General features: G+C 41.9%; 1 protein-coding gene across 1 annotated transcript in view; it reads left to right on the forward strand.

Annotated features, from left to right (window-relative positions):
* Positions 1–744: 744 nt before the first annotated feature.
* The window catches only part of LOC106552073 (prostatic acid phosphatase-like), a 70099-nt gene continuing 47247 nt past the window's right edge, over positions 745–23596 (forward strand). The window contains exons 1-3 of the mRNA XM_087714388.1: positions 745–846; positions 5455–5550; positions 15669–15755. Of these exons, the coding sequence (XP_087570514.1) occupies positions 745–846; positions 5455–5550; positions 15669–15755 (285 nt within the window). The remainder of the gene's footprint in view (positions 847–5454; positions 5551–15668; positions 15756–23596) is intronic.

Genomic DNA, 23596 nt, shown 5'->3' on the forward strand with positions numbered 1-23596 from the left:
GTCCCCGCCATATCTGCCCCTCCCTGTTAAGACCGTAATGCTCCGGCCCACTCCCATGTCCGTGGCCCCCCTATCCACCCCCATAACCCCCGCGTGCTCCGGCAGGCCCTTCGAAACAAGCATTCTGCGGCTGGGATTGACCCAGGCCCCTCTAATACTTCTGCAGAGCACTCAGTATAGAGGGTGCCTGGGTGAGGCCCCAGCCTATTCAAACATACACAATCACAACACCATTCAGTCCCCACTAACAATTTAAAAAACACAGAGAGAAATACAACAATGATAGGGGTTAAAAGTGGGTACATACACCAACAGTCACATCATTCACACCTCACTCATAAAATGCGGAGACTAAGTTGCGCAATCTAGGATGGGACAAAGTGAGGAGGGGGAGGGGGAGAGGTACTCCGCTCCTCTCCCTTCCTATGGCAGTTAGTTGTTAAAATAGTTAAGAGCCCAGCTCCAATCCATTGAGGGTATACAGGGGGGGAGGATGGCGTTTCCCCCCCTCTGATAAGGTCACAAAGTCCCAAAAAGTCCAGATGGTTAAAAGGACCACCAAGGATGTTGGATCCGGGTTGCCAAATGTGTAGCAGAACGTAGGGTCTGGATGGCCGGAGTGATGTCACTAGGGCAGCAAGAGGTAATGCTAATTGAGCCGGTATAGTTTGTTCGTAGGTGTAAAACTCTGAGGGCTGCAGTTGTAGGCGGGGTGGATAAGTGCCAATTAAGAAGATGGTAAAGATGGCAAAGCAACGACTAAGAAGTAAAAAAGGTACCAGTAGTGGCCACTGGGGGGAGTCTGAGCTCCTAGGACGCTGCCTCTCCGGAGTAATGGTGCCTGATGTAAGGTGACTCAGTAAAAAGCAATAATACTGGTCAGCACAGCACTCCTGAGGCAGTGGGAGCAATTGATGGTACTGGCTGCCAAAGAGGGCCTGTCATTGAGTTTCTAAAGTTCCAGTCCCAGTCCAGGCAGGCAAATAGTCAGGCAGTGTGAAGCCCCGCAGGAACAGCGGCGAGGTGGAAGAAAAACGCCGCGCCAGGATGCAGGGGGGGGGGGAGTCAGCAAAGCTGCGGTGGGGACAGGAAACCAGTTCCTCTGTCTTCCAGTCCAGTCTAAGTATCTCTCCTGGGCTCCCCACCCCCTCTTCGGGGTGCAAACCAACCCCTCGGTGCTGCCTAATCAGCGAAAAAGTTTGGCACCTCTCAAAGCAGCGGGGCCGAAGCCGCCGCCTCTCGCACAGAGCCACCGCCGCCGCTTCCCAGCTGTTCCAAAGGGCCGACGAGGGAAACCACGCCGGAGGAGGTAACGCCGTTTCGGAGCCGCTCAGAGGCAGTCCCATCCTCAAACAACCATCTCCCTGGACAGCCCGAACATTGGCGGCCCACAGGAACCCCTCAATTACCATATCAGGGGTCCTGGCCGCCAAAACTGGTCTCTCACTGTTTTGTAGCAATCGGAGCGATGAGGCTCAGCAGCCATTCCCGTTCTCACGCATGTGCACTTCCAACAGTACCTTTCCTGAATCGATTGGAATTATTATGAAAAATACCAAATCATCTGCGAACGCCTGAACCTTGTATTCCTCATTCTTTATTTTAATTCCCTTTATTTCTTTTGGGGGGGATCTTATTTGCTCTAGTAGTATTTCTATTGAGAGGATAAAAATTAGAGGTGACAGTGGTCATCCCTATCTTACTCCTTTGGTTATGTTGAAACCATCTTTGTGGTCTCCATTTACTATCACGCTAACTGTTTACTTTGAATAGATTGCCGATATCATTTTCTCAAAATTTAATCCAAAATTCATATTTTGTATTTGTTTAATAAAGAAGTCCCAATTCAAATTATCAAAGGCTTTTTCCGCATCTAGAAATATTAGCGCTGTTTGTTTCTCTGTATGTGTTTCATAATATTCTAATGCATAGTACTATTCTAGTGTTATTTCTGATTTGTCTATATGGTAGGAATCCATTTTCAGTGTGGATTATTTTGTTTAATGTATTTTTCAATCATTTTGCTATAATCATCATAAATATTTTGTAGTCGGCATCTAGCAACGAGATTGGTCTATAATTTTGGATTTTTTTGTTATCAGTGTCTTTGGGGATTAATGTAATATAAGCTTCAGCCCAAGATTTTAATATTTTTTCTTGTTGTAAAGTCTCATTATATAGTTCTAACATTAAGGGTTCAAATATTTCATACATCATTTTGTAAAATTCCCCTGGGAGATCGTCTAGTCCTGGTGTTTTATCACTTTTCTGTTTCAATATTGCTTTTTTCCATTCTATTTGGGCTATTTCTTTATTTAGCATTTCTCTACTTTCCTCCTCTAATGGGAAAGCCATTTTTCTTTGTAGTCATTATTTATAGTTAGTCAATCAATCAATCAATCAATCAATCAATCAATCTGTCTCCTCCAAGTTACCCTAAATCAGCTTCTAATCAATTTATACACTTTCCTTAAATATATTTCTAGGGCTATTTAATTCATACAAATTGCTATAACAAATCTAAATAGGTATTGATAAATAATTTAATAATAAATAATAACTAAATAGACTAAGTACCTACTCATACACACAGTGTATTCCTAATAATTAATTAATTTAAGTTACACATATAGTTAAAGGCAACTTATTGTTCTTAATATATTGAGCATAAATGTTAAGTTAATTGTATATAATTATATATAATGACTGTTCCAATACCGAGTAGCAAACTTCAACTTTGTTTTCTAATATTCCAAAAGAAATGAAAAGGAAAAAAAGAGCCAGTGCCTCCCTCTGACCTTCAGTAAGCTTAACAGTTAGGCAATCCACTTTTAACACCGATCGAGGAAGAGAGCTTTTTATTCTTCCAGTTTTAAGTCCTGCAATGGATGTCTATCTTCAGTTGCTACTTTCTCCTCACTCCGCCTACTCCCCTTTCACTGGTTCTTTTTCCTTCAACTTTAATCATTTGGCAATCCACTTTCACTCCACAACAAAAGGTTTAAACCCCCAAGCTATATTCCCACAATGTGCATCTGCCTTCAACTGCTATTTCTCCTCTCTTCGTTTACTTTCCTTTTGTCAGCCTGCCATTTCTCTTGCTAGGAATTTCTTCTGTCTGCTCCCCTTTTCTCTGTGTCTCTGCATCTCCGATCGTCTTCTTATGACAATGTCTTTTCTTGGGATGGTTCTTCTCGCCTTAGTTTTAAGCAATTAGGCAGTGTAAACGTAACTCCAAAGTCAAAGGTTTTAAGTCCTCCAATCTTGTCACGGGAACCTGTCTTCAATTACCACTTTTCTTGCAGCTATTTCTCCATCTGCTCCCCCTTTCTCCATTTCTCCACTCATCTTCTTGATCAGGGGTCAGCAAACTGTGGCTCTGGAGCTGCATGAGGCTCTTTCATCCCTCTGCTGCGGCTCCCTGTCACTCAAACTATGTGTCACAACTGCCAATGTGCAACACCTGGATGTCAGCACACAGAAGCAGACAGCATTTTTGATTTGCAGCAGGTGGATAATTTAAGTTCGGCTTTTTATTTCATAAATACAAGGACTCAAATAGACGTTGAGTATTTTATTTGAAAATAACCTTCAACCCAGCATCTTTTATTTCAGAATTCAAAACGTTTTTGTTGCATGCAAAAATAAAAATTTGTTTTCTCTGATTTGATTTTTTTTATACATAGCATAAAGGTAAAAAAAATCTGATACATGCAGTGTTATCTTCATTTTAATGTCAAAAGGGTTTTGTGGCTCCCGATGTTTTCTTTTCTGTGGAAAATAGGTCCAAATGGCTCTTTGAGTGTTTAAGATTGCAGACCCCTGTTCTAGGTTATCCGCTTTACTTTCACTATTCATGCTCTCACTACCCAGTCACAGCCATCTCTAGCGATTTTGCTTCTCTCTTTCGAGACTCACTCTCCCACCTTCAATTTCGCCTTCAATTTCACCCACCCAAGAGCCGAGGTGGCGCAGTGGTTAAATGCAGCACTGCAGGCTACTGCTAGATCAGCAGTTCAGCGGTTCAAATCTCACCGGCTCAGGGTTGACTCAGCCTTCCATCCTTCCGAGGTGGGTAAAATGAGGACCCGGATTGTTGGGGGCAATATGCTGACTCTCTGTAAACCGCTTAGAGAGGGCTGAAAGCCCTATGAAGCGGTATATAAGTCTACTGCTATTGCTATTACTTTTAGTCCTTCTGCCGCTTTCTTTTTTAACTTACAATATTGGGTTTTCTCCATTCCACTGATATCTCAGTCTCTGATTTCAAATTCTTCCTTCCTCAGCTTGCCAGGCTGTCACAACTACAGGTCCGCCATCATGCCAATGACAGCACATTTTCCACTCTGGATTTATGGAGTTTTCTCTTTGTTGTGGCCGGCAGTTGCCTTCCACCTTGCCGCCCATTGAGTCTCCCCACTATTGCATTAATCCCTCCAGGATCGATGCGCCCTATAAGACCCTCCAGATCTGAAAAACCAGATTTAGGGAGCAGAGCTGTTTACCAGCTTCTGGCTTGTCATGACATCACCACCAGATTAAGTCATTTTTATTGGTATACAATCACTATTTATATGGTTTTAAAATAATAATGTAATAGTATAAAGGAAGGAAGGAAGGAAGGAAGGAAGGAAGGAAGGAAGGAAGGAAGGAAGGAAGGAAGGAAGGAAGGAAGGAATTTGCATTTTGCAATTGGCCAATAGTTTGCTAGTCAAGGCCAATGAGGTTCAAGTGGTACTCCAGTGGTTTGGTTGCGAAAGGCACTTTACTTGGAAGAGTTTACATTATCCCAAGTATCTCAGGAAGATAGACAAAAATGTCAAATCCAGTTTAAACATCCAGCTGACTGTATATCCAATCATAATAATAGAATTGTTTCAGTAATAATGTAGCCTAGGATCTAAAATAAGTTATAAGTATCTAGTAAGGAAAGATATATAGGTTATAGATTTCAAATTGAAAGATTATAAAATTATTTTGATATTTTTTCATGCATTCGTCTACCTTTTTCTTATATATATATATATTGTGTTGAAGTTATTTATGAGTGATATTTAATCAAAATAATAAATTTCATATGCATGCTTGTTTAAATGTTTCTTCATATCCTTTTTTTATACTCATGATCATCAACATCATCCTAGCCATTGTCTGTGCACTGCAGGATGAAGTAGATCTTCTGCATGTTTCCAAACCAATATGGTCTTGAGCTTTCCTTTGCTGGTTGGTGCTCAATACTGGCTGATGTTTGTGCTTATTTATAATATGTTAATATAACATAATATAATATTTATATTATATTAATCTAAACCAAGGTGGGCTCTCTCTTTCTTTCTCTGTCCCCGCACCATGTATAAGTGTGTGTGTGTGAGAGAGAAAGGATTAAAAATATATCAAAAGGCTTAGAATGAAAAAAAATATAAAGTGATATAGTCTTATAATTTTTCTTCCTAGATTTATCGACATGGAGATAGAAGTCCGATTGAAAACTATCCCAATGGCTTACACAGTGAAAGTGAATGGCCACAGGGATTTGGGCAACTGACTAAGGTGTGTTGTTTTCTATAATAGTAAAGACAATAAATAATACATATAATAAAGGGATGTGATTTATAATTAACTTTTATTGATTAGCATGTAACGATTACATAACCTTCTCCAGCACTGTACATTTAAGATACATTTGATGCCAACTCTTAGAATTCCTCCTCAGTATTTATTGTTCTGTTACAGTTTGTTTAAAGTGAAAAAGAATTAGGACAAAATTCAGACTTTTTTTTACAACATAAACTCATATTTTCAAATTTTGATCTCAGATGAATAAAACGGTATAAAGAATTAGCCCCAAATTAATACATTCTGAGACTAGCAGAGAAATCTAACCTTTTCTCCAAGAGAGAAGAATTAAGATTAAGCCAGGATAATATAGCCGAATTCAATAAAAATATATCTGTCCATCTGTCTGTCCACCCATCTATCTATTCTCTGCCCATCTATCTTTTTGTCGTGCCACCTGCCCAGCTAAAACCAGCAAACATCAATTTTGACAGCATGATACAGGAAGATGTCAGAGGCATCTTGATTAATTCATACTGTGCAGGAGAAGGCAATGCTAAATATTTCCTGTATTTTTACCAAGAAACTACATGGGTAAATACAAAATGATTGATGATATAGTGTCAAATAATGTGACCCACAGGTCAGATGATACTCAACATCTTACTGAGGAATTGAGCATCTTTCCAAATATGAATGTTTTAAGACATAGCTAGATCAGCATTTTACAAACTTTTTTGATCATGGAACATCTTAGAAGCATTGGTGAAATTCAATTTTTTTTACTACTGGTTCTGTGGGGGTGGCTTGGTGGGCGTGGCCAAGGAAGGATACTGCAAAATCTCCATTCACCCCACTCCAGGGAAAGGATATTGCAAAATCTCCATTCCCACCCCACTCTGGGGCCAGCCAGAGGTGGTATTTGCCAGTTCTCCAAGCTACTCAAAATTTCCACTATCTATTCTCCAGAACCTGTCAGAACCTGCTGATTTTAACTCCTGCTTAGAAGACAATCCCTTTTCCCCCAATGAAATATTTTTTGCCCTCTGATTATTTATTTATTTGATGTATGTATTTGATTTGTCAATCATTTACAAAATAATAGGTATAAGAATAAACATAAGAATGAATTAAATGGGTACAAATAAATGGGGACAATAGGACACAGACGGTAGGCACAATGATGCACTTATGCATCATCCTAACTCTATTCCTCTCTATAACTCTATTCTTGAGTTCCAGTAAGCATTGTTAACCACAATGTTTTTCCTTCTTTCACCTACTTCTATTGCTTGAATGTTTTGCAATAGGTTTGGAAATAAAGAGAAAACATTTTAAATATAACTGCAAACCTTTATTTTGGTACAAGAAAAAATTGGATATAGCCACAAACATTTATTTTTGTGCAAAAAAACATTGGATTTGCATCCATTGTGACAAATGAAATGGTTTCATTTTTGTACCCAAAATAGTCTGGAAATTGGGCTTAATGTCTAACAGTTAAATATGTAATTTAAGCAATTTATGCCTAAATTTATTTTTGGTATAAGCATAAGCTGAAACCCCTGATTCACATTGATAGGTGAATGGGAAAGGAGGGAAGCAGAGTTCAGATAGCTTTTTTGCTACTGATGGGTATATATTTATCAGTCCCATCCAAAAGTCATTCAGTGGCATAGATTCAAATTTTGTTTTAAAAACACTGAATTAAGCAAGATGTGAAGTTTATTTTGGTTGACAAATGGATTTTTCCCCCCCACTCAATATTTCAGTTAACGTTTGGGAAGTATTCCGATAGATATTTCATGAGGTTCATTAAATGCTCATAAATGTTTTTGTGCACATTAGTGTCCAGGAGTGAAACATGGACAGCTATGTGCCTCTTCATTTCAACCTGTCATTAGAGTAAGGGAGGGGGATGTTGACTATGAATAGATTAATTTGGAGAAATGAAACTTCTGCAGTTCCATGGGAGCTTGCGAGACACGAAACTTTTCAAGGTCATATCAACAAGTATGAAGCAGGAGATGGTTCCCACAACAAATATGATTTGTTTACATGTTCTACATGGAAGCCTGGGGATTAGGCTGGGAAATTCATTGTTTAATTGTTTAACTGGTGTCTTAGAAATTCAGAGTTAGTTTTACCTTATTCTTATGCTATGTATTCAATAAACAATACGTTTTTCAGAGCTGAAATGACCCTAGACTTTCAAGCTGGATGTTGACAATTAGTTTTGATTTTCAGCTTGTATTTTTCTCAAAAACTGGAGATGAAAGCATTCAAAAATTTTCTCACTCACATATTCAATCCAAAAATTAAGTCTGGTTTTCAATGATGTTATTTTGTATCTCACTGTGAATATGATTGTTTCTTTCCACTGCAAAGATTTAGTAACTTCATTAAGTTTCCAAAATATGTTGGCAAGTAAAGTACATTGCATGAGCTACTTCTCATTGCATGTATTCAGCATGTATGCCAGGCATGCAAAGGTCTCCGTTATGAAGAAAATTGGAAGCTTTTTGCACAGGTCAAAAGTCTGGTCAGGATTGCCTCTTGAAAGTCATTTAATTTCTTTGTGATTTAGAAGCAATTGGTATTGACTAATTTGCAAAAAGTCTTGACTGGAGCCAGTGGTAGGTTTCCATTTTTTTACTACCAGTTCACTCATGTGCACTCACACATGTGTGCAATGCTTCTGTGCATGCACAGAAGTGTCTGGGTGAGTGGGCGGAGCTGAACTGGGAGCAACCCACCTCTGACTGGCATGAGTGAGACTTTACACAACTTTACACAACGCATTAAAAAATGTCCTTTAAATCAGATCAGAGGTGGGTTCCTACCTATCAGATCAGAGGTGGGTTTTGTATGCCCTAGTTAGCAATAAAATGTTACTGGAGAAGAAGCTTCACAAAATTAGGTTAACAACTCTTAATGCCTTTTTGGTAATGTGCTACAGTGGACTCTGGGGCTTAAATTGTTAGAGATGAGTACTCCTAGGTCCTTGACAGAGTGAGGGTTGTTTACAATGTCATTTCCACCCAACTTGTATTTGGTGTTCTGATTTTTATTGCCATCCTTCGGGATTGGGCAGCCTATAAATTTAATAAATAAATAAATAAGTAAATAAATAAATGTGTACGACAGGCTTCAAGGTCCGGTTCGCCCAAACAGCTAGTAAAAATCTGGCATACCTTTCTGAACCGGTAGTAATGGCGGCCTGGCCGTGCCCCCAAACCAGTCCCCCAGTTGCCGCTTGCTTGCCCCGCCCAGTCTGTGCTCTGCAGTTTGCCTGCCTGAAGAGCTGCGCCCCTGATTTGTCTGCCAGGTAAGCCTGCAAGTAGCAGCTTAGCTAGCTGCCCCTGCATGCTTCCCTGTGGCCCTGCCATGTTTGCCTGCCTTCTACGTGGCCTTCTCGGCATCCCTGTAGCCAGTTTGCGAAGGCAGGCAAGCAGAAAGCTGGGTAAAAAACAGGGAAGCATGGCAGGACTGTGGGGAAGGAAGCAAGCAGCCTATTCCCTTCCCTGTGGCCTTGCCATGGTTCCCTGCCTTCCATGTGGCCTTACCAGTGGTCCCCCATGCCCGCTTTTCTTCTGAGGTTGGCATCCAGCCCAGCCTGGCCAGTGGGTAGGTGGAGGGCTCTTGGTGGAAATGCAGACATTGTGCTGGGATTGAGACGGGTGGTGGTGGTGGAGGCAATGCTGCAGAAGGGCAAGTGAACATCCAAGGGCTGATGTACATGCATTCACTCTATTTCTACAAAGGCAAATCCCCCTGCTGCAGGGCGGTCCAAAGAGGAGATGGGCATGCTGCCGAAGAGGCTGCCTTCCACCCGGGCCCGCGTGCCTCTCATGCCAGTTCCATGGGACTTTGGGCTCCAAAGCAGCCCACTGGCTTTCCATCCAGCCACCTACCTGCTTCTTGGCCACAGCAGTGCTTACTACCGGCGAAGAAGTGGAGAAGAGGCAGAAGCTGCTGACAAGCAGGTGGGAGGCATCCCCTCATGCAGGGAATGGGCTGTGGCTGGGTCTCCTTCCCCCCAAAGTGCCAGACTCCACAGGTTGAGTTCCTGGAGTAGCACCGGCAGGCGGATGAGAACAGCAGGCAGCTGGCCAGGTGGGAAGCCAGTGGGCTGTTTGGGAGTCCAAAGCTCTACGGTTCCAGATGGAAGGCAGCCTTTTCTGCAGCATCCAATCCCTTTGGATTGCCCTGCAGTGGGTGGGGAGGTTTCAACCTTTGCATAAATGGGGTGGGCATATGTGCAGCAGCTCCTGGATGTCCGCTTGCCCTCCCAAAGCACTTTCTTCCTTCTCCCGATGCCAAAAGAAATAACATCCTGCTGTCCTGCAGGTCCTGCATGGTGCAGTTCTGGGATAGTGGGATACTCTTTCTTTCAGGGGCAGGAGGTCAGGCAGTGCATATGTGCAGCAGCCCTGGGACATTCGCCAGTTGCCTGCTCTCCTGAAGCACTTTCTTCCTTTTCTCGCTGCCAAAAGAATATCCCGTTGTCCCAGAACTGCACAGTGCTGGGAAGTCCTCCAGTGTGGATGTGTCTGGTGGCAGCAGCAGCACCAACAGAACATACCCTGCCTTCAGGGGTCCATTCCCCCAGCCGGATCAACCATGGTGACACCTAAGGACAGTGGGATATTCTTTCTTTTGGTGGTGGGAGAAGGAAGAAAGTGCTCCAAGAGGGCAGGTGACATGTGCACTGCCTGCCTTCCTGGAGCACTTTCTTCCTTTTCCCACAGCTGAAAGAAAGAAACAACATCCCACTGTATTGCTGGTCCTGTATGGCCAAGTTCCATGATGACAGAGAGCTAAGGCAAGTTTTGTTGTCGCCACCACTGCCAGGCACAGCAGCATAGAACTACCCGGTGTGGCACAGTTTCGTGTTAAAGAAAGCTCTGCTGCCACTGCTGGTGGGCATATCGGCACAGAGTTCCCCAGTGCGGCACAGTTCTGGGATGGCAGATAGCTAAGGCAAGCTCTACCACCACTGCCAGGTGCATCAACAAAGAACTCCCTGGTGTGGCGCAGTTCCAGGATAGGCAACAGCTAAAGCAAGCTCTGCCACAATGCTGCTGCCGGGCCTGTCCACGTAGAACTCCCCAGTGCGGTGCAGTTCTGGGATGGTGGAGAGCTAAGGCAAGCTGTATGCAGGAGAGCTGCACAGGAGAGCTCCGTCTATGTGCCCAGGCCAGGTGTGTGTGAGAGAGAGTGTGGGGGGGGGGGAGGAGAGAGATCTCAGGAGCCTTTCTGGATATAAGATGATGGCTATAACAACTAATGTTTCTATAATGTTAACATTGTCAGGGTTCCAAATAACATCCAAAGTTAAATCAGAACCCAAGGCAAAGTATTGTTCAAAGTTCCAATTTATTAAGCTAAAGCTAGGGTTGACTCGCGTTCGTCTTCGTAAGTTGGTCTGGGAGGCTCCAATCATCTGGTCAGCTAGTGGGTGTTGCTTTAGTCATCTCCAGCCATGTGTTGAAACAGCCTTGCCAATTTTTTCTCAATCTGATAACTTCAAAGAACCCCTTTCAGGATAGAAAGAACAAGTTAAAGCAAGTTCTCGTACCAGCCTAAAAAGAGCATTCTGTGAAACAGATAATTCAGACTTTTTAAGAAGATAACCCAACTCATTTACGTGCTTCCTTTGTTCCTGAGAAAGCAAGGATCACATACTTACAGAAACCTTGAGAGATAAGGTTGAGAAGCCCTATGGCTAACGACGCGTCTATCCTTGCTGGACAAAATATGGGTCCCTGTTCCAGGTGCCAAAATTGGTTCCTGAGGCTGAAGATGAATGAAAATAAACCAATCCATGGATAGCTGAACCAACAGAAGTTTATTAAGTATCCAGAATCAACAGCAGAATCAACAGCAGTTTACTAAGGATTCCATGGATAGCAGAATCAACAGCAACTTTATAGAGCATCAGACAAGAGTTTTATAGTTTCTCAGATTCTTAGTTCTCACTTACTTTACATGTTATTACAATATTGGTTAACAAGTCTCCAAGGCACAGTAATTGGTTAGTAATTACATCATTGGTGTTCGTGAGAATGTGCATGTTCTCACACACTGAAAGAATCAAGTGTTATACATTCAAATGAGTAAATGTTACAGGTTATACATTGTATCATCCCGTGTCCTTGTTCATGCCTGGGAAACTCTGCAAGTAAAGAATTGCTGACAAGCAAAGAATTGCTGAAGTTTGTACTTACACGTGTAACCACAGTTCTAAGAACCATCCAGATGATGCATTGTAATAACCCTACAGCCATTTGTTGTAGTTGTCAAGGGGACTTCTCCGGCAGTGGTTTCATCATTGCGCAAGTAGCATAGTTTTTAATGTAATTTTCCACTTCCAATTTCATCTTTGGCCACTAAAATTGGCTCCTGGCAAGGTGGAGTGTTTTTAGGAATCCAAAGTGGCCTCCTATTTTCACATCATGGCTTCGCTGTAGAACTTCCAGCCTCAACCCTGCAGGGACATACAGTTTGGACACCTTCCAGGCTAAGCCATCCTTCATCATTAGGATGTCCTTGTTAATGTTAAGCCACGGGAACACCAATTTCATTGCTGTTATCAGTTTACCCTGCCTTCGGGTGGTGACCTGGGACGCCTTTTGGAGAGAGGAAGAAAGGATGGGGGTGAACCACTTCTTCCTTCTTACTGTCATACTGTGGTTTTCTTGACAAGGCATCTCCCAGCACGTTCTTCCCTGCCGGGATATGTTTCAGTTCGAATTGGAACCTTTGGAAATATTGTGCCCAGTCTTTGATGGGCTTTGAGAGCTTTGAGGTTTTTATGGTCAGTCCAGATCTCGAACGGCACATCCCCCTTCCAGGAAATGTCTCCAAGTGAGCAGTGAGCACCTGATCTCATACACCTCTTTCTCCAAAATTTCCCACCTCCTTTCAGTAGTGGTGAGTTTTTTGGAGAAGTAAGTGCACATCTTCTTTATTCTTTTGCAGTAGCACCGCAGTTACAGCTACGTCACTGGCATCCATCTGGATTATGAATTGTCATTCTGAGTCAGGGTGTTGCAGTATAGGCTATTGAGCAAAGAGCTGTTTTAATTTCTCAAAGGCTTTTTGACAGTTTATTGTCCACTTTAGGGTTTGGTTTGCTTTTGGCTTTGTCGGAGAAGGTCCCATTTTTAATAGCTCAGTCAATGGGAGGGCAATCTCTGCGAAAGCCGAAATGAACTGCCTGTAGAAATTGCAAATCCAAGAAATCCCTTTAGTTGTCTGCAAGTACTTGGAGGTTTTCAGTCTAACACAGCTTTCACTTTTCCTGGATCCATTTCTATCCCCTTGTTGAAGATGCGATAATCCAGATAATCTAGTGAGGTTTTGTGGAACTCACACTTTGAAACTTTGCATATAGCTTGGCGGCTAGACGTTTTTCCAGGACTTCCCATACCAGCTTCATGTGTTTTTCCAGGGTTTCAGAAAAGATCAAGATGTCATTGAGATAAATGAACACTCCATAGTACAGATGCTCATGTAGCACCTCATTTATGTACTGCATGAAGATTGTGGGTGCTCCTTGTAGTCCAAATGGCCTGACTTTGAATTGAAAGCTGACTAAAAGCGGTCTTCCACTCATCTCCCTCGCTAATTTGTATGTGGTAATACACCTCTCTCAAGTCCAGTTTGGTGAATACCTTGCCTTTAGGTATTTAAAATTTCGAAGAATATTTCCCATGCTGGAAAATGGATTCAGAAGATGGAACTCCCTCCCTCCCTCCCTCCCTCCCATCCATCCATCCATCCATCCATCCATCCATCCATCCATCCATCTATCATCTATCTATCTATCTATCTATCTATCTATCTATCTATCTATCTATCTATCTATCTATCATCTATCTCTATTTATCTAGCTAGCTAACTCTGTCCAAACAGTATTATACCTGATAGAATACCTGGGTTGATAAAATGTCTCTGTTCCTCTCAAGCTGTTCTTGTTATCCAGACAAATAAGGCACCCATAATAATGCCTTTATATTGCATGGATACAAGAGACAAAAATATTGGCCCCTCACTTCATCCTTTTCTGTCACCAATTCAGAATAACCACTATTTCACCAGCTTTGGATGAAAAGGAAAGGTAAAGCTGGCTGTCCCCTCTTATTAACAATGCAGCCCACTTCTGCCAGCTGATTTCCTTCTTCTCTTATGGAAATAAATATGTTTATAAAGACTATAAAAGTGGAATATTATGTAAATACAAGGAATATTTTTTTCACAGCAGTGAAGTGTCCGTTGCTCAGTTGGTGGGTCAACTTTGTAAGGTGCCATATATTTTATGGTGCATAAAAACTAGTTAGGTCCACCAATAGTGTCCCTTTGGAGAGAAAGAGAAAGAAAGAAAGAAGGAAGGGAGAAACAGAGAGAAAGAGACAAAGAAAGAAAGAGAAAGAGAAAGAGAGAGAAAGAGAAAGAGAGAAAGAAAAAGAAAGAAAGAAAGAAAGAAAGAGGAAGGGAGAGAGAAAGACAAGGAAGGAATGGATGAAGGAAGGAAGGACAGAGGAAAAGAAAAAAGAAAGAAAGAAAGAAAGAAAGAGGAAAGGAGGGACGGAGGGAGGAGAGAGAACTTATGACCACAATTGAGCCCAAAAAATTGGTTGCTAAGCAAGAGCATTGTTAAGTAAGTTTCACCACATTTCACAAGTTGGCCACATCCACCCAGTCACATGATCACAAAGCCACACCCACAAAATAAGCCACACCCGCAGAACCAATAGTAACAAAAATTGAAACCCACTCCTGAATCAGATGGAATGTTCTTCACCACAAGGGCATGCCAATGCAAGATACAATGACTATTGGTACAATTTGGCACTACAATTTTATTCTTGATATCATTCAATTTACCATTCCTTTCTATTTTCCCACCATTGCTGCAGCCCGTTGCATACATCAACCCACTTATCCCCATCAATGCATATAACAATTGATGATTTTAAAATTTTCTTTCCCGGTTTCCCAAAAATGCATATAGAAAAAAATATTCTGCAATGAATATTTGGTGGATGGGCTCAGTTACAGTTGGAATGAGTACCCCATTAGGAGACTTGAAATAACAGATTAAGAATAGATTACAATAGAGAAAATACAGGTGAAACTCGAAAAATTGGAATATCGTGCAAAAGTTCATTTATTTCAGTAATGCAACTTAAAAGGTGAAACTAATATATGATATGAGATAGGCTCATTACATGCAAAGCAAGATAGTTCAAGCCGTGATTTGTCATAATAGTGATGATTATGGCTTTGCTTTGAGTCTATCTCATATATTAGTTTCACCTTTTAAATTGCATTACTGAAATAAATGAACTTTTGCACGATATTCTAATTTTTTGAGTTTCACCTGTATATCTTTGTGGCTGCTAGGAGTTAAAAACAATTTGATGGGACATAATCAAAATAGAACCAGTTCCAAATCAGCTATTATGTGTTGAAGAGGACATGTAAAGAATCTACTTTTCATAGAATAGAAGACTTTTGTTTGGAATACTGTAGTCTAAAATAAAATCAGAATACATCATTTTTGGGGAAGCATGACTATGCGACTAGACTAGTTTAACTAGTCATTGGCAGATTCCACATTGAGGTACTTTCAAATAAAGAATAATAATACATGCCATTGACTTTTTATCAGCTGGTAAAAAATCCAATGTAGTCACAACTTTAATGAATTATCCAGAGATGCAATAAGAGTCAGGACAGCATATTACTATCTTGGTAAACTGTTGTATCAATATTACAAGGCTGAGTATGGAGCTTTATAAATTACAACAGTTTATTTAATGACTGCTTGAAGTTACAAGGGCATTTAAAAAGTGACTTATAACTGTTTTTCACATTTAACAACAACTGCAGTGATTCACTTAACAAATGTGGCAAGAATGGTCGTAAAATGGGGCAAAACTTACTTAACTGTCTCGCTTAGCAAAATAAATGTGGGGCTCAGTTGTGGTCATAAGTTGACAATTACCTGTAAAAGCTTATGGTATGGCTATTACTTAGATCATGCAAACTGGAAAATGCATTTTCCTTTTTAAGTAACTCATGGCTATATTGTTTTTCCATAGATTGGGATGCAGCAGCAGTATGAGCTTGGACAATACATAAAGAAGAGATATTCAGATTTTCTGAGTGCGGGTTACAACAGAGAGGAGGTGAGAACAAGCACATTAAAGAGTTTTATCTAATTCTAGTCATATGTTGCTCAAAACATCAAGGATTCAGAATTTTGATACCGAAAGATAAACTATACATGTTTCCTATATACCTTTTATCATACCTATAGACCAGTGGTGGGTTTCAATTTTTTTAGAACCTATTCTGTGGGTGTGGCCTATTTTGTGGGCGTGGCTTGGCAGTCATGTCACCAGGCAGGTATGGCCAACTTGACATCACTCATGCACACTCAACCACATGACTATCACCACCCAAGCCATGTGGCAAATTTTTTGGGGACTCCTATGAAGAGGGGGTGGAAGAGAGGGGAAAACCTCCCAAAAATAGACAACTGGAGGATTAAGGGCTGAAATTAGGGAGATTGGAGAAGGCAGGACAGAGAGCAATCCAGTAGAAAGCTATCACATGCTGAAGAAAGAACTTTGGGAGATCAGAGAAGGCAGGACAGAGGGGAATCCAGTAGAAAGCTATCACATGTTGGGGAAAGAACTTTGGGAGATCGGAGGAGGCAGGACAGAGGGGAATCCAGGAGAAAGCTAACACACACTGGGGAAAGAACTTTGGGAGATTGGAGGAAGCAGGACAGAGGGGAATCCAGTAGAAAGCTATCACATGCTGTGTAAAGAACTTTGGGAGATCAGAGGAGGCAGGACAGAGAAGAATCCAGGAGAAAACTCCTGAGCTTGCTGCTGCTGTCTGGTGGATTGTGCCGCTGGACCTCTCCATGCTTCTCCACCACCTCCACTCCCAGGTATGGGACTTGACACCGAATTGGGCTAGGATAGTGCGGATCGGTGGGGGGAGTGAGTAATGGAGCGACTTCCGGACAGACGGGAGTGAGCAAGCGAGCAAGCGAGCAAGCGACAGGGCCAAGGCAGGCGTTACGGAAGTTACTTCCTGGTCCACCGGTTGAATCTCCTCTCACCGGATCGGTAAATTTCACCATCCAGTTCTCCCGAGCCGGTGTGAACTGGCAGAAACCCAGCACTGTTACAGACATAGTGAACAACTTGCTTCCAGAAGTTGTGAATCCTTCAACACTTGATGTTGGATAAACATTTGTCTGAAGTGATGTAGGGAGTTGGACTAGAAGTCCTCCAAGTCTCAACTCTGTTATTATATATTCTCAGATATATTCTATAATATCTGAGTGCTAGCAATTTACAGAAATTGCAGATGAATAAATGTAATTTTCTGTATATTTTATCAATTAATATATCTGTCTGTCAGATTTCTATGTCCAGGACAGGTTAAGATTTCAATTTTTCTCTCAACAACAACACGTTAGGAAATGTTGGGCTGCGAAGCCCAAAGTCATAAGCTTCTATGGTTGAGAGTAGATTTCAACTTGGGCTTCTCTAGTCCTCATTCAAAACTTTAAGAAATATCACATTAATATTCAGACATTTTTAATGGATGTCTCAACTCCCTTCATCTTTAATGGAAGTTTCAAAAACAGATAGCTTAGAAATTCCGGGTGGACATCATGGCATGATTGAACACAAGGAGTGGGGCTCCATGAACTCCTGTGAATTGTCCTTGTTGGAGGGTCCCCCAAAGGCTAAAATCACCCTGTAGGGTTGACAAAGAAAGGAGGGCTACCCTGCAGGTTGCAGAAGTGGCAGCTCTCCAGATGGACCCAGGGATTTCCTCCCATCCAATGACAAAAAGGAGAGGCAGCCATTATGGTTGCTGTGAAGCTGTGGCAGCCAAAGAAACAAAGAACATGCTAGAGCAGTGCAGGTGTACAGTGATTGGAACTAGGTGAGAGGATTCTTTTTTTACCTAGAACCTAACTCCAAAGAAAATAAACCTTGGAAAAGAGACTCTTTGAAATGCTTGTCACAGCTGTGAATAATTACAGAGAGAAAAATTATAGACCTGAAAGAAATGGAATTAAAGGGAGAGTGCAAAATCATTAAAAGATAGAAAAATTGGATTTTTAAACTTTATTGGCAATATTTTGGTAAGGCATTTTAATATGCTGGAATTATTTCTGAATATTGACTATTTGCAAAAAAAACCCACCCCTGAAATAAATATTTATCAGATTTTGTGCAACATTGAAATTTAAGCTAAAGGAGCCATCTACTGTTGAATGGAATATATACTAAACTCCTACAACCTTGGAAAGTACTGACAAGGGGGGGAGTGAAAATAAATAACATCTGGAGGACTGCTGTGCTCTCTACTGTTCTATATCTATCTATGTCATGGTTATTGAAGGATTAACTGTGAGATTATTTATGGAAGACATCTAAAGAAAGCTACTTTAAATCCTAAAATCTATGACTGAAGTTACAGAGTTGACTTAAGGAGACATTTGGAAATCTTCCTGGATTACCTAAATGGAACTAATTGACTAACTCTGGGACACAAAGAACTATAACTATTTTATTCCCCTGAAGAGCAATGCTAGGATTAACCAAATGGTTTCTAAGATGGCTTTCTGAAGTCATAGACAATTGAGGCTTTGGGTGGTGACAGACTACAATAGACTAATGAGCTATATTTGTAACTGTCAAAATAAGACAACATGTTGATTCAGGGGGAGATGAGTGGATTTCAAAAAGAAATTGTGTTGATGCTCTGAAATACTTATGATATGTTGATAAAGAACCACAGGGAGATAAAAGTGTTAATGCATAACATTGTAGGGAAATCAGAAAATGTTCAATAAGGAGCAATGAATGAAGAACATAAAACACAGGAAATAGAGGAGATAATAGAAAGACCAGACGAAGAGACAGAACAGATAGATCAACAAATAAAACAAGAAGAGAAGAAGGAAAAGACAATAAAGACTTATGAATCAAATATATATTAAGAGATCAAAAATGGGATTGGATAAAAAGAAAGATATTTTTGAAGAGAAGATACTCCAGATGTATGGCAGCAAAAGATAGTAGAGATGGAAGAAATATTTGTGTTAAATAGGAAAGGTGTAGACAGACAAAGATCCAAAGAAGGTGTTTGGGAGGCAAGTCAAAAAACGAATAAGAATTGAAATATAAAGCGGGCAAGAAATGATGGTTAGAAAGGAAATGCTGTTTAATATAAGATTGGCTTTATTGAGAGCTAAAATAGAGGTAGAAACAAGATCAAGGAGCAATATCATTATACATATTTTTATATAATATACTAAAAGTAATAGCTAGATCTGTGTTGATGAACCTATGGTACATGTGCCGGAAGTGTCATGCAGAGCGATTTCTCCGGGCATGCACCAATTGCTCTTCGGATTCTGGCACACCAGCCAGCTGGTTTTCATATGTGCGGGAGCACCAGAAACTGAAAGAGCAGCTGCCAGGGATGCATGCACGTGCCAGGAAGATGATCTTCCAATTTCCAGCATGTGCATGTGTGCCAGCCACCTGGCCTGGTTTCTGGTATGGATACGCACGTGAAAACCAGCTTGTATGCCCAAAGACGCAGAGAGGGGATCTCAGTGGTAGCTTCCTAGGGGAGAGAGCTGTCAACCATGACAGGTGGGCCAGGACTTTCCTCCCTCCCTGCCCGAGCGAGCTTCTTGCATGGCCCCAGCCCTCCAGCCCATGGTACCGACATGCATCCATGGAGAGCCTGGCCAGCTCGGGTATCCCAGAAGAGTAGCAGCAGCAGCAGGAGCAGCAGCAGCAGCAGCAGCAGGACAATGGGCAAGAGCTATTGGCTGGCCAGGAGTGAAGGCTGTTCTCATGCTGCCGCTTGCAGCCGGGATGCTGGAGAAACTACCGCTGCCCCCTCGCCACTGGCTGGCTGGTCACTCCTACCATCCACCCTGTTGTTGCTGCTGCTGCTCTCTTGGGGTGGCAGGGCTGCACAGGAGCTGAATCCACTCCAAAGAAACATCTGTCCAGCGCCGTAGCAGTCATGCTCCCTTGACAGAAGTGGCAGGCGAGGAGGTGGCGGAGGTTCTCACAGTGCTACTTCCAGCCAGGAACAACTGGCTGGCTGTGACCAAGGAGGCAGCAGCAGTTCTCCTCCAGCATCCCAGCTACAAGCAGCAGTGTGAGAACCACCCTCACCCCCGGCTGGCTGGTAGCTCCTGTCCCTTGCCCTGCCACTGCCATTGCTGCTCTCCTGGGGTGGCAGGGCTGTATAGGAGCTCAGTCCACACCAGAGGAACATCTGTCTGGGGCTGGGGTAAGAGGCACACTGGCAGGAAGTGGGCGCACTCCCTTGGCAGAAGGGATGGGAGGGGGATATGATGACTTGTTCTCAGTGGCGGGCTGGAGGGGGGCTTCAGTGACACTCTTCTGGTTTCTGGAATGTGCATTTGTGCCAGCCAACTGGCCCCTGTGTGTGCATTCATGCTAGAAACTGGAAGACCAGGTGGCCAGTGCCAGTAACTGGCTCCTCTTCCAGTTTCCGGCACATGGGCACATGTATGCACATGCGTGCTCCTGTTTTGGCATACGGTGCAGAAAACGTTCACCAACACTGAGCTAGATGTAAATATTAGATGTTGAAAGATGGTATCACTATGTATGTTTAAATAATATTGTGGTTGTTATTAGAATTGCACACAAAAACAGTGAACAACTAAACAATTGACTCTAATACAAATATAATTACATAAGTATGATTAATGTAGCAAGTATTATTATTGCTATTATTATCTGTATTTAAATGAATGCTACCCAAATGCCTCACTGGTCATATGATGTATATCCAATAATAATAATAATAATAATAATAATAATGATGATGATGATGATGATGATGATGATGATGATGATGATGATAAAGCCTGATTGGGTGTCAATGGAAACATGTAAAGATTTCCAAGGGGCAAATGGCAAATATTGAGTCACGTCCATTTGCCACAATTGACAACTTTGCGTTGACACCTTGGGGAACTGCATGTGCTTGAAGGCTACAGGTAGGACATTGTTGAATAATGGCTGATGCCTCCTGAGCTGAAAGAGAAAATTGTTTCATAAGAGCTTTTTTATTCTGATGAAAATATGCATGACTATCCCATGGAGTAACTGGGGAAAGGACTAAAATGGAGGAGGCTGCAGAAGCAGCTCCATCTGCCCGGGCATTGCCCTCTTGAAGCATGCCCGGAAAAGGCAAGTGGCTACGAATATGGGCGGGGAAGAAGGGACAAACATGACGTTGCAAAAGGAGTTGAAGGGTAAGAAAAAGGCTTAGGAGAGAGTCATCCAAAGAGGGAGAAACATAGGAATTAGGCAAAGAAATAAGAACACGATACACATAAAGGCTATCCAAAATCAAATTAAAGGGTAAATGGGGAAAAGTCTGAAAAGCCAAAATTGTAGCGGCAAGTTCAGCACGTTGAGCAGAGGATTGAGGCGGGGTGATTTTTGTGTGTCAGGATCCATCCTGTTGCCACATACAAGAACCATATGTTTTTCCCCCATCCACAAAAAGCATCAACGTATCCAAGAGAGGGGAGGTTACCAAGGAAGTAGATAGAGAAAGGGGAATGTTGAGGAAAAGTTGAAAACAGGGATCAGAAGGTAAATGACAAGACACAAAACCCAACCAATCGGCCAAGGAAAGTTGTAAGACATCAGATGTGGCCAAGAGGGGTTCCCAAACAGTAAGAGAAATGGGGACATACAAACCAGCAAGATCAAAATCAATAAGGCATTTAGCTCGAAAGCAAGCCTTATTTATTAAAAGAGCCATTAAATGAGGCTGGGAACTGATGGACTTACGTGGGGTATGAGGGAGGTGTAACCATTCTACAACATAAACTTTTTTGTCATGGCATTGTATAAGTGCCCCAGTGGGTAATGGAGGAGTAGCAAAGATTGCTAATAAGAGTGGGTGATCTGGTAGAGCTCGATCCACCCAATGGGTAGTCATTGCCTCATTTATTAAACTAAACACTTGTTCCTGGGCCGGAATAAGAATTACAATAGAAGAGGGGCCTAAAGGTCCCTTTCATGCCATAAATAATGGGGCTAATTGCGAAGTGGTAAGAGCCAAAAAGAGTCTTACAAAATTTATGGTGCCTATAATTTGCTGCAAGGCAACCAAAGTCAAAGGCGAGGGTATTTTGATGGAGGGTACTACCGGAGATGAGTACGAGGCCAAAACCTTAAGGCCTAAATAGGAAAAAGGTTCATGGGTTTGAATCTTGTCTGGGGCTACTTGAAGTCCAAACGAGGCCAATAATGTAATAAGCTCTGATAGCACAAGTTGTACTGTACCCTTTGGGCCAGGAGCCGCAACCAAAATGTCATCCATATAATGGTAAACCAAAAAAGTAGGATGAGAATTACGGAAAGGTTGTAATGCAAAATCCACAAAAGCCTGACACATAGTAGGGCTATTAAGCATTTGCTTTTGTACTCGGACTCAAACACCAAATACTGGGTTCCATTAAGCAACATCCGAGCCAAATCTTTCCAGTCCTGCGGTAGCAGTTGATAGGGACCCGCTAGAGAATTAAGAAGTCCTCTGGAGTAGCGACTGGTAATTCCATAATCCTTTACCGCAGTTTTTAATTTTTAATCATTACCAGAGGCATGGGTTCCCAGTCAAAAACAATACCTGCTTGTATATTTTGGTATGTGACTGGAAACAACTCAGTATCCTGCAAATCGGAGGCGTCTAAACCTCCTTCTTTTATTGCTTTTTGATAAGCTCCTCTAATAATTCCTGGCTGTTGGGCGGGCCAGAGGAGCTGTCAACAGTAGTCTGACAGCACGTGGGTTGGGAAAAACCTTCAGGAGCCATGGGTTGGCAAACCCGTAAGTCTGGAGCAGGAGTTGTTAACATAACAGACGTTGTTTGATAAGGAGGTGGATTCAACAACAACTGATGAGGGGATTCAGCATGTGTCTGAATCAATGTATAGGCAATTTTCCACAGACAAAGAACATCTGGGGCAGCCCTCGGAACTTGGTGGAGGACTGCGCCAATTTTCCTCCATGTCTCAGCTTTTAAGGAACCATGTTCTGGATAAGATGGACAGTTAGCCCAAACGTAGGCAAGCAATTTTTCAGCCTCTGATTTAGAGAGAGGCTTGGTAGTTTTATGGTCTTGGGTGCTTAAATATTTTTTTCTGCCTAATTGCCTAAGCTCTTCAACATTCACTTTCTGAGCTGCAGACATTCCACCCCCCATACTTACAAATTTGAGTCAGTCGCCAGCGACGCCGTCGGGTGCACCAAGCCTATTCCAGGCGGTAAGCAGAGGGTTAGCAGGGACGTATCTGTCAGCACAGGATCACATCGGGGTCACCACGTGTGGTGGTCTGTCATGAGGAATAAGACACGCAGGCAAGATGTCTCGGGATGAGAGCTCAGAACAGAGTCTGAAACTCCCTTTTATTCTTATTACACTCATTAGCATACAATGTTATCAATTAGGGCCAGAGCTGGCTATGGCCAGTTACTTTTATGAGTCATTTATCCTGTTTTCCACATCCCATGCGCTTTCATTGTTTCATGTGCACTACGGCACATCCTGTGGGAGCAGGTCTCTGCAATTATTCCCACAGTTCTTTTTTTCTGAATTGGTATATATTTGAACTGTTAAGTTCTCACCCTGTAAATTTCCATAAAATGCTCCAAGAAAGGGCATAACTACTCACAAAATGTGTAATCATACATATAAACAAGTACACTCAGTGGAAGAAATAAACAGTATATATTGCAAAGTGCACCTTATTAAAGTATGCACATTAAACTAAAGAAATACACTAGCTACAAAGAAAACACTGTTGTCTCTCTACCACATCTCTATTTCCACGGGATATTCTCCATCACACTCAGGCTTAACTCTTATCTCTACTTGGGCATGCAAAATTCAGGAAAAAATATATTAAGTTGTAACACAA

This window comes from Thamnophis sirtalis, unplaced genomic scaffold (genome assembly GCF_051295495.1).
Source record: "Thamnophis sirtalis isolate CommonGarterSnake01/CBP01778 unplaced genomic scaffold, rThaSir2_p1.2 scaffold_4, whole genome shotgun sequence".
Taxonomy (NCBI): domain Eukaryota; kingdom Metazoa; phylum Chordata; class Lepidosauria; order Squamata; family Natricidae; genus Thamnophis; species Thamnophis sirtalis.